The sequence below is a fragment of the Thamnophis sirtalis genome, unplaced genomic scaffold, assembly GCF_051295495.1.
Source record: "Thamnophis sirtalis isolate CommonGarterSnake01/CBP01778 unplaced genomic scaffold, rThaSir2_p1.2 scaffold_15, whole genome shotgun sequence".
Classification (NCBI taxonomy): Eukaryota; Metazoa; Chordata; class Lepidosauria; order Squamata; family Natricidae; genus Thamnophis; species Thamnophis sirtalis.
Window position 1 is genome coordinate 16434742 of NW_028261395.1, and position 12771 is coordinate 16447512.

Genomic DNA, 12771 nt, shown 5'->3' on the forward strand with positions numbered 1-12771 from the left:
ACAAGCTAGAAATAGAAATATAAAACATTAAAAAAAAACCCATAAATATTTCCCTTAGAATTAGCAAAGATAGCTAAGGAAGGAGCAATAGATAGTGGGGCATAGGTAGACTATTCCATTAATCCACTGACCATCTCCCACTTGGTAGAGCCAGATTTTAAGGCTCTTATGGGAGGCCAATGGGGAGTTTTTATTTCCCCTTGAATGTACACATTTCAAAATGTATTCTTTTTGTATGACAACTAAGAGCTGCCCTGCTAAATTCAGTGAAGTATAGATTTCAGCTCTCTTGTGGTGCTGACTGCTATAATTCTCCAAAGTACAATTCATCATTACGTGGGATAAAAATTCCAAGGGAATGGATTTCTCATCAGTAACAGTCAGTAATATCTACCTGTGGAGTGGAAGAGAAATTAACTGGAATAGAAATCTTAAGAAATTGATGGCACTGAGCTTTGCCTTTGAAATGCTAATCAGTGTAGAAGCATCAAGGAAAATTCTGTTGTTTTCCTTATATGAGTATATTTTTACACTTCAACAATGAAAATAAAAACACTGTATGCAAATATATTCCTATGTTCATTTATACTTGACACTCATTTTTTCTTCACCAAATCTAATTGATTGCTCTCTGATGGCCTGTCTTGTCTTAATATTTGAAGCAGAGTCCTTCTGAATCTCATTATCATTTTCATCTCTATAATAAAATTTATAATGTTATACTATTTATATGCAGGTGAGAATAGCTGCAAATATAAACAACAAATGACATTTAAGGTATGCAGAACATGTTCATCAATATTGAAAAAAAAATTTTAATGTTATGAAACTGAATATTGTATGTTGTTTTAAAAGGTAAATCTCATGACCTTGGGAACATTATTCAGAAAATTAAATCGGAACTGATTATACAACTTTTCATCTCCTTTTTCAAGCATGTAGAAAGAGTTGGAAAAACAAAGGCAAAGCTACTATATATTATTACTCTTTTGAGTCTAATTTCCTAATCAAAGTTAAGCAGCTTAAGCAGAATGCTTGGGAAACTGAATGCAGATTTAAATCACTTTGTTCTGTCTGTTGCTAATATTTCCTCTTGACTTACAAATGCAAGTTTAAGTTGCTTGTTGAACTTGCAAAGAACCCATGTGCTGTTTTGATTTAGTTCTTTGGTCTTGCTTAAATAGGGGAGGGAGGACATGGTTTAATCATTTGTCTGAAAGAAATAATTAAACGGAGCAGATCCTCCTTTAAAACAGTTAAACATGCACTTTTCAGAATATTTATCCAGATTAAGCTCCACATTCCTCAGAATATTTGCATATACGTTAAACATTTGGCCAATATTTGACTTTATATCTGAACATCTGGCATGTCCCATTTGCTTGCTTTCTGATACATATCTGGAATGTAATTATAACATTTCTATCCCTATCTTATTTTAAGTATATGCCTGAAGGTTAGTTAGTGTAAATCATGGTGGCCCAGGCTACTTCTAAGCCTTTTCCATAGGCTAAACAATTACTATTCAAGATCATCTAGTAAATGTTACCAGTGCAGAGTTCTCTGGTTAGGATTCCCCAAATTTTATTCTTCTACAGTATCATATTTCTCCTTCATCTAGGTAAAATATTCTCAAGATGAACTCCCGGAGACCATATGGATATAAAAACTCTGCCTAAGCCCTTGGATGTCAAACCATCTAGTAGGCCTGTATTACCCATCATCTATCTTACCTCTTCCACTTTCCTATGATCTATTTCCTTAGCTTCTTACGACTATGACTTTGTTGTTTGTATCTCAAGATTTATGTTGATTGCCTTTATTTAGTGTCCTATGTATGTTGTTTGATGGTTTAATATCCTATGACTATCACTGTATCTTATGATTTATGATGATTGCATTTTATGACTATGATCATGATTTATACCTAATTGCTTATATGCTACACTGAGAGCTTCTGCACCAGAGACAAATTGTGTGTCCAATCACACTTGGCCAATAAAGAATTCTAAAATAAATAAATAAAAATGTTTTCTTGGCAACAATATGGAAGTGATTCACAGTGAGATCTACTCTTCCTTGTTGAAACCCCTGGCAAATGCCATCCTGCAATCGATAATGTTTTATTGCAACTAACGGCAAGGGTGGAACCAGCCAAAGAAAATAGCTCAAGCATCTTAATTATGCACTGCCATACTGAACATTGTCACTTTGACTCGACAAAGCTGTGAGCTTGGCAAAATCATATTGCAGGGTGGATATCACATGCATACGTGTTAGAACATTGGAGGTCCAGCAACACTTTAACTACCTCATATTAGCTGTTATTGATCCTGCTGATTATCCAGTTTTGGCCTATGACCCCAAAACTGGATGTGACAAAGATGAGAAAGAACAACTTTGAATGAAACTACAAGATTGTGTAGCTACATGTCCACATCAAGACTTGCTTCTTTTCTGCAGCAACCTAAACAGTCATGACAGACATGGCCACAATTGCCATAGCAACAATGGATATAGTTCATGAAATGAGGGTGGATAGCAAGTCCAGGAGTTTTCCAAAACCAATGACCTCATCATCATCACCAACATATTTTTCACAACCCCATGCCAGCCAGCCAAGTCACATATGCCGGCAGCAACCACAACAGCCAGGTTGATTTAGTCCTCGTGTGACAATGTGACTTTCCCACTTTCACGGATATAAAAATTGTTCCATCCACTCGCCTCGGCCAGCAAGATAAGATGCTCATTGCCGATATAAAGATCAGCAAACATGCAAACAGTAACCACGGCAAGAATCTGGAGAAAATCAAGCTATAAGATCACAAGGAATACAAACACATAAATGTATCTGGGCTGTACTCAGGAAGTTGAATCATGGCAGCTGGATTTTTTTAGCTTGAAACATTTTGCTGCTTGTACAAGTAGCTTCTTCAGGCTGTTCCAAAGGTGCTTTTCCAAGAGGCAAGTGGCCTTTCTGGTTTTTCTTTGAGAAGCTTCTTCAGGATGAGAAGTGAAATGTCTTCAAAGAAAAACCAAGAAAGCCCAATTGTCTTGGAAAAGGGTCTTTAGGATCACCATGAGCAGGACAGCTGAGAATCTCCATGGGCTTCTTCAGTCTGGTTAGGGGGATCTCATCCATGTTCTCCAGGCAATTTCTCCCTTAATGTGCTCATTAGGTGACTAGGCAGAGTCATTGAGAGTCATTGCTCCTAAATCCTTCTTTTAGGTGGGTCCTAAAAAAGAAAAGAATTGCCTCACCTTCCAGGCAACAACTGAGAATCTTCATTGGCATTTGGGCTATTTTGTTTTCTTAGAATGATTTCATGGTTTTTCAAGGAACCCTAATGGCAATTTAGGGGGAAAAATGGCAGTCAAGAAGAACATTCAGTTTTATAGAACTAAATAACTCATCGCAGCCCATAGAAGTGTTCTGCTTTTTAAAAAAACCATTATAAATAAATATGGGTGGACAGTAGGAAGCTTCTTTAGTCCAAGTCAGCATTTTTGAAGGTTTGCTTAACACAACTCTTTTCCTTTCTTGAAATAATTCTTGTAACAACCTCGTCTTTCAGCCGGTGCTGTATGCTTGTTTGACATAATACAAATAATAGTGCAAAGCAGCAGCTAATAGTGGAATGTTAAGCCTGCTATCTTAGATATTTCAGCTTGTCTCAAGGTGTTCAATGAGAATGGTTCTTAAAATATGCCACTTGAAGCAATTTCAGCTCTCACTTAACTTCAAATCAGCTTTATTGGTGCAATTGTTCTGTGCATCATTAGTTCCTCCCTTTGACATAAACATAAACTAACGGCAACATTTCTTCCGTAAAATCTGTATTAAACCCATATATTGTTTTTGCTGATTCTTGACACTTGCATTGTTTTCCATTTCAGACTTTAAAAAAATATTTGGTTTGGAAATCATGTATGGGTTTCAAGTAATTAACAGGCAATGTGCTAGTTCACATCGACCATAATTCATGACACATACATCTGGGATGTTGGTTTAAAGAGTCTAAATAAGCCATGATGATTAATTGGCTGAAAACTCCAGAGTTTGATGCTGGCTTTAAAAATCTGATTTGTTTGATTACATTCAACCACAATCTTGGCTGTAAATGAGATAAGAGTAAAATTTCGTAGAGAGTTCGGTGACTTTGAGAAGTCTATATGCCCATGTGAACAGCTCTTTCAGATCTTTGCTTATTAAACTATAAACCCTAGTTAACATAGCTTAGCATTTTATAAATACAGGCCCTTGATTAGCTCATATTTCATAACTTCCATAGTCAACTCTTCCATAATCAAGAAAAGATTGGACAATCATTTGTCCAGAATGCTATAGGGATTCGTGCCTTGGTCAGGGTAAAGGCTAGAATGCGTCCAAGTTCCTTCCAGCCTTATGATTCTATGAGCTTCTTGCCATATTTTTCCTAACTCTAACACATCAGAATATAACTTTTCCAGAGAATTAAATACAACTCAACTTCACTATGGTGCAGCACTAACCATACTTGCAAGAACCTAATCCAGGAAATGTTTTTTAAGCAAAAATAACATTATGTTTTGTGCCAACTATGTCCACCATTAAAGAAATGCCCATGTCAACAGATTAGAAGTGTGAGGGGAAACTGAAGTGTAACAGCCTTGAAAATACAGCAAATAGTATGCAATTCACAGTTAATATTTATCCTTGCTGGAAGTTAGTCAATAGAATCCATACTTTCATTAATAATATACGCTGTGCCTACTTTACTGACCAAACACATAATGACATTATTCATTTTTATTTAATCAGTTTCTTACCCATATAGCACCACCTACCTGTATTTGTCTCTTTGATGAAAATGGTTGAAGGGACCTGTATGGGTTAAGAATTTACTCCTCTTTTCAAACAAGCTGAAAACTACTACACAACAACCCTTAAAATATAGCTTTAAAACATTTGAACTTCCCTCTTACAATCCTTTATTTGCCCTGGAAAAAATCTGGAACCTTGGTTGGGATTCTATGGCTAATTTTATTATCTTTTCTTTAAACTCCGGGCAAGTGTGTACAGGTAGCACAGAACAACGTTGGGCCACAATTGAGCTCAAAATTTCTGTTGCTAAGCAAGACAGTAGTTAAGTGAATTTTGTTCCATTTTACAACCTTTCTTGCCTTCATTTGTTAAGTGGACCACTGCAGTTGTAAAGTTAGTAACACGATTGTAAAGCGAATCTGGCTTTCCACTGAGTTCGCTTGTGAGAAGGTCACAGAAGGGGATCACATGATCCCTAGGACTCTGCGACCGTCATAAATATGAATCAGTTGCCAAGTGCCCAAACTTCGATCATGTGACCCGGGGGATGCTACAACGGTTGTAACTGAAAAACGATCGTAAGTCACTTTTTTCAATGTGATTGTAACTTTGAATGGCACACTAAATGAACTGTTGTAAGACTAGAACTACCTGTATTTCGTCACCCAAATATGTAATTTTGGCATGTTATGTTTATTATTTGCAGATCTGTTTAAATGCAAGTTTCTATCACACATTTTCCCTTGTCCCTGACATACTAGCTTTATTCAGGTGTTCAAAATGTCATAACATTTCATGGCCTGTTTAAACTTGGTGGAACCTGTGAGAAATCTCTACCTAAACTTCTGAATTTTCAGTTGTGAGCCAGGTGGTCTGACCCAGCAGACATCAACATCAATGGCCTTAGAGGGTTGACAGGAGTGTCTCCAATGGAAAAAAAGGACTTCTCTTGAAATTCCTGTCAACTGTAAATCCACTGAAGATCTATTCCAGATCCTGCCAATCCTATCTCTGAGGACATCTAGAAAGTTTTAAGATAGCTTCAGCAAGTTATTGTCATAAATCTACAACTAGATTGATTGAGAGTAATTACTTTAATAAGGGTGTCATAAGAGGGGGAAAAAGGGGGTGCGGTGGCTCAGTGGCTAAGACGCTGAGCTTGTTGATCAGAAAGGTCAGCAATTTAGAATCCCTAGCGCCGCATACCTGAGTGAGCTCTCATTCCTTGTCCCAGCTCCTGCCAACCTAGCAGTTTGAAAGCACATAAAAATGCAAGTAGAAAAATAGGGACCACTTTTGATGGGAAGGTAACAGGGTTCTGTGCACCTTTGGCATTTAGTCATGCGGCTACATGACCACGGAGATGTCTTCAGCTTTGAAACAGAGATGAAGCACTGCCTCCTAGAGTTGGGAACGACTAGCACATATGTGTGTGGGGAACCTATACCTTTTAAGAGGAAAAAATAAATAGAGGAAGCAGTGAACGATTCAGGAAGAGTATGTGATTGAAAGGAAAAAAAGAAAAGCAACTCAGTACTCAAACAGTGACTATTCTAAGATTGATGGATTTGAGGACTGGCAAATACTTTTGGAGTGCTACTGAATGTAAACAGGAAGTGCTTGTCTGCTCAGGAGCCCTGCCTTATTCCAAATATTTAAACACAGCTCTAGAATTCAGAAGTGTGTTTTGAAATGATTTGTCATAGGAAGTTGGGCCATAAATTAAGAAAAGCTCACATCGCCCACTGTATTTGTCAGCGTTCCAAGTAATGCACCCATCAAAAGCATAACTCTGAGGCAGGTAGATTCCTCAAAGGATATGTTTACTGGATTCATCATGTTGGCACAGCCAGTGAAAACCAACTCTGACAGTTCCCACAGTTTTCTCCTAATTAAAAGAATCAAACTCCCCCCTCCCAGTTTTCAACGGTCACATCGTCCAATGAAAATGGAAGGCAGTCTCTTTTCCATTTTCAGTGGCCACCTGTTTCAATGACCTTGGTTCCCACAAGAAAGCATTTTGTTTTGACTGGAGCTGGGCTATCTACTTCCCCCCTCCCTTCCCATTTTCTGGCTACTTGGCAACTATGAGGTAGCACAAGATGGCCTCCGCCAAGTTCGCTTCAGAGTTGACAGTATTTTCAATCTTGTTAACTTTTAAGAGGACTTCAACTCCTAGAATTCTTAAATTTGACAAGGTTGAGAATACACTGATCTTAACAGACACAGGACAATTGAAGAGGAAGGAATATAGTTTGAGAAGACTTGACTTAGGCAGAATGAGTAAATCAATCATTCAAATACCCTAAGCAAATATCTATTACCAATCACTCAGAATCCCTCAAGTGAGATAGGCAGAGTAGAAATTTAATAAACAAACAAATAGATGAACAAATAAATAAAATTAGGGCCACACTCGGCAATGGCCATTAAGGGCTATAGGACATTTGTTTCAGGGACAGGGACAATCAACTGCCTGTCATCTGTCTATCTTTGACTTTTAGCATCCAAATCTAGAAAGTTTCATTTCCCCTTTTATGCAAGCGGATGAAGCAATTCAGTACAAACACAGTGATAAATATGGCAACTGAGATCTGGCTCATTGCCCACTGAAGCAACCAAACCGAACAGCCTCAGGTAGGGAATTTCCAAAGAGGTTATTGGAGATTTATTGCCCGCTCACTCAATTGGTATAGGTCAAGATGAATCTGGGCACTGGGCTTAATGCGGACTTAAAGGGAGCAAAGGAGCCATTTTTTAGGTAATTTAGTCCAGAGCCCAAAGGACATTTGTCTTCTTTCGAGCTACTTACTTCTGAGGTTCCTGGGAGGCTACTATGAAATTAGTCACCAAATTCAAAATCATAAGTTTAGAGCCTTGTAAAGGGAACTTCACAACTAAAGAATTCATGCATTAAAGAAATAGGCACGGGCATTAGAGTTGAATACTGTTAGATAATGGCAGAATGCAATCACTTCAATAGAAGAAGTAAAAAAAAAAATTAACTGGGGACAACTTTGCCAACTTTCAGACGAGAAAACAATTCTAATAAAACATAACATGAGCAGAAAAATAAATACTACTGAGATTGGATGGAGCCAGTAATCTGAAGAAACTGATGTGACTATTCTCTTCATTCTAGACTTATCTCGTTTACATTTAGAAATGTAGGCATAAACCCATTTACGAATGAAACTTATACATGTGTGAAAGTTGCTATAACAATAAGCAAAGCATTTTGCATGACAGTACCTGAACATCTAATAACTCACAGAATAAAACTTGGGTTTTTCTGAATCCAAATTCTCCCCAAATGATAAAATAATAAGCACCCCATTTGGTAATAAGGAATGTTAATTGGATGTTACACCATTGGCCAGCATTCTTGCATATAAAACCTTGCTTCTACAGGACAGCATGCACCATTGATGGTCCTTATCCATAAATCCCTCAATGAATGGTTTTCTCAAACATTAATTCAATTATACAGTAGTTCAGCAAACTTCTATTGAACATCTGAGGGCCCTTTATCAATATTCTTTTTTTTTCACTTCACATATAAAAGGAAGTAAAAAAATTATCTAGTAATAAAATAATGAAAACAACTTCCACCTCTAAATGCATACCTTCTAATCAGCTTCTACTTTCCAACAACAAATTATCTAGAGTTTGGGGAAAATCAGTTTAATGAGATTCACCGTTCTCATCCTCATTATTCATTGATAGAGAGTGTTCACGGGTACCATCAGCAATCTTTACCAGCAGATTGTCATGAGCTTTAGGCCCTGAAATCTAATCAGGTTTCCTTCCTTCTTTCTTTTTTTAAGTAATATTTTAAGATAGGTATATTTATTTTGCTTGTTTTAATCTGGGCGCAGGTGGGCATATGAATGTTACCATGATTTATAAAAACACAACGATGATCAACCTTTTATATAAATAAAAAAATGTCTTACCTGCAGTGCTTGTGAGATCCTGTTAGAGTTTCAATGACAAAGCATTCACCATCGTGAAGACAGTATGCAAGATCCTTATCCTTGCATGGCTTAAAGTGCTCAGATTGTTCAATGGAATAGGTTGTGGTATCTAGAGAAGAAGGAAAAAGCAGAATGGAGGAAAAACACATTTTAATACAATAGATATTATTCCCATGGACCATCAACTTTTACTTTAAAAAGACTCAGCTTGGAGGGTTGAGCGGTGATGGAAATTACAGCATTCGTCAGCTCTAAACTTCAAAATAATTACTGTAGTTGGAGATGCCAGCCAGTTACAAATCCATCTGATTGTGACGCTATCTATCCCACTTTTTTCTACCTTACCAAGAAGTAAGTTGTGGGCTACTTTGTCAAATGCTCTGCTGAAGTCTAAGTATATTATGTGCACAGTTTTTCGCTGGTCTACTAATTTAGTCACTACATTGAAGAATGAAATAAGATTGGTTTGGCATGAGATGCATTTCTATTAAGGATATACCCCCAGGCCTATGGAAAGAAATAGGAGATTCTTATTTTCTCTGATCATAGTTCCTAGTACAGGCTCAATGATGTTTCTTGAAGCATCGTAGAACATAGAACAATAGAGTTGGAAGGGACATTGGAGGTCTTCTAGTCCAACCCCTTGCTTAAGCAAGAGACCCAGAGAAGTAGCTATCCAGGCTCTTCTTAAGAACCTTAAGTGGGACTTCTGGCTGATTTGAGTCTAGATATATAGATATATAGATATATAGATATATAGATATATAGATATATAGATATATAGATATATAGATATATAGATATATAGATATATAGATATATAGATATATAGATATATAGATATATAGATATATAGATATATAGATATACAGATATACAGATATACAGATATACAGATATATAGATGTAGATGTAGATGTAGATGTAGATATAGATGATATAGATGATATAGATGATATAGATGATATAGATGATATAGATATAGATATAGATATAGATATAGATAGAGATAGAGATAGAGATAGAGATAGAGATAGAGATAGAGATAGAGATAGAGATAGAGATAGAGATAGATATAGATATAGATATAGATATAGATATAGATATAGATATAGATGATATAGATGATATAGATATAGATATAGATTAGATATAGATATTCTAACAATAGAAGAGAATATTGCAGTTCAGGGTTGAAATGTGGGGTCCCTGGTGCACTCTGAGTTTGGTGTTTTTCTTGCAGATGTTGTATTATCAAACTACGAAGATGTTACCTAGTCTAGTAATGAAAATGTCTGCAAAAAAACCACCAAGCTCAGAGAGCACCAAGGAGCCCACAGCTATTCTGTGATATCGCTGGAGAAAGGGAGCGGATAGGAATCTGGCTCCTGTCCATAAGAAATTATTCCAAATTTTGGAAGCTATTTTGGGAGATGAGCAGGGATTGCAAAATTCTTTAAAACTCACTATAATGCAGTGAAGTCAACTTGACATCTCCTGGAGATCAGCAAAAGATTAAGCATTAAAGTACAATAAAAATTATTTATTAAGAAAGTGAAATTGCCAGCACCTTATTCTAAGCCATGCTTCATAAAGTGGAAAAAGACAGAGGAACAAATGAACCTGAAATGCATTGAAACCATTTTCCTTTATTCTTTTATGAGTCCTTAGAACCAGCTTTTCACTATTAATGGCGATGAATGTGGCTTCTTGTGGTGATGGATGGATAGATATCATTTCTTTTCTCCATGAAATGTGCTCAGAGCAGATTTGAGCTAATGAACTAAATAAAACTAGAAACAAAAAATAGGATGACTGGGTAGTTCATAAGTAATGCTCATCCTCAAACTACCTTCAGTTACTTGGGGAGGGAGGGACCTCAACCATTGTGGCCTCTTCCGAGTGGTGTAGAAAACGGATATGGAAAAAAATCTTAGCTTGAAATATGTTTGTGTGCTAGTATTTAATACTTAACCTTATAGTGTATGGTGTAGCTCCTATAGCCCTCACTAGGAAGAAAATGTGAATGAATCCATAGAGTGAATACAGGTAATCCTCAACTTATGACCACAACTGACAGTTGTTGATCAAATCATGACCCATTTTGCGACCACCGCAGATGCTAAGTAAGCAACTAAGTAAGTGTCAGATCTGTCATTCCCCAGACTTTGCTTGTCAGTAGGTTGCCAGAGGGGATCATGTGGCTCCAGGACACTGCAACTGTCTTAACTACAAGCCAACTGCCAAGCATCTGGATTTTGATCATCTAGAGATGCTGCAATGGTTGTAAGTGTGAAAAACGGTCATGAGTCACTTTTTTTAGTGCCGTTGTAATATAGGTCACTCACTAAATGAACTGTTGTAAGTCAAGGACTACTTATGTCATGTTAGAAATTGACAGCCGCCCAGTGGTGGGTTTCAAATTTTTTTAGAACCTCTTCTGTAGGTGTGGCCTGCTTTGTGGGAGTGGCTTTCTGGCCATGTGACTGGGTGGGAGTGAGTTGCCGACCATGTGACCGGGTAGGAGTGGCCAACTTGTAAAATGTGGTGAAACTCACTTAACAACGCTCTTGCTTAGCAACCAAAATGTTGGCTCAAAAACTCTGGCATTTGAAGCATGCAAGTCTTAAAGCTCTCAAGTTACAAGACCCTTGCACCCCTAACCCTTTAGAAAAAAAACCCCAGGGGTGTTCAACTTTGACAGCTTTAAACTTGTGGACTTCAACTCCCAGAATTCCTCCTCTCACTCTTCATCTTGATGATGTGCGGACGGGCGGGGGGAGGGAGCTGGAATCGGTTCTAAATGGCACTGTTGATTTGTGGAATCTCTTCTATAGAAGAGGTTAGAACTGGCAGGAACCCACCCCTGCAGCCGCCTCTTTAAATGCCGTAGTCTCTAAGGGGGCCTCTGTCCCTTCTGCCTTTTCTACGTCTATTTGGGTGGTGCAGGTACTTTAGGCCTGGTAGTAGGGCTGGCAAGAGGCCTATCTGAAGTCAGGAGGTTGGCTTTTCCGGCAACATCTGAGCTCTGCAAGGGCCAAACTCCCTTCCTTTTGCAGCTGAGGCTTCTTTTTTCTCATGGGGTGTTTAGTAAGCTCTAACTTACTTATTTATGTTTTTAATTTATAGCATTTTTATCTTTTATGATTGCAAGCCACCTTACAGCCCTACAAGCTATCTTAATCTTAATCTTGATCTGGGTACTTGAGAGACCGCCTGCTGCCAATTACCTCCCACAGACCCATTAGATCTCACAGGGTTGGCCTCCTCCGGGTGCCATCTACCAGCCAATGCCATCTGGCTATTACCCGGGGGAGGGCCTTCTCTGTGGCAGCTCCGTCCCTCTGGAATGAACTCCCCGCAGAGATTCGGACCCTCACCTCTCTCCAGGCCTTCTGAAAAGCCGTCAAAACCTGGCTTTGCCGGCAGGCCTGGGGTTGATGAGTTCCCTCCCCTCTCGACATGTATGGTTGTGCGACTGTTGCTTACTTTTATTATTTGTATTTCGTTTTTATGTTCCCCTTTTTTCCCCTTGAATTGTTTGCCCCCCTGAGTCCTCCCGGAGAAGGGCGGCATACAAATAATAAAATTCTATTCTATTCTATTCTATTCTACTCTATTCTATTCTATTAAGGTAAGATTAAAGCTTACAAATAATGAAACAAACAAAGAGACTCTTTGAGTTTAAGCCAATTCCAGCTGTGCAGTTGCCATCCTGTTTTGGAAATTCCACTTCCTTAAATGAATATCCCACTTCTTCCACTACTTTCTCATGGGTCCTTTTAATCAGACCCGCATTCAGTGGACTCCAAACACAAAAGAGCCAATAACACCATAGGCCCCTAGACATACGTTTACACACACACACACACACACACACACACACACACACACACACACTCACAGACAGAAGTCTTCACAGCTATTACTCATCACTACTCCACTATTTCCCACTGCTATTCCAATGACTGAACCCTGTGAGTATTG

General features: G+C 38.0%; 1 protein-coding gene across 1 annotated transcript in view; it reads right to left on the reverse strand.

Moving 5' to 3' along the window:
• The window catches only part of NRG3 (neuregulin 3), a 561068-nt gene that overhangs the window by 322841 nt on the left and 225456 nt on the right, over positions 1-12771 (reverse strand). Inside the window, exon 2 of the mRNA XM_087701943.1 lies at positions 8764-8893. Coding sequence (XP_087558069.1) covers positions 8764-8893 — 130 coding nt within the window. The remainder of the gene's footprint in view (positions 1-8763; positions 8894-12771) is intronic.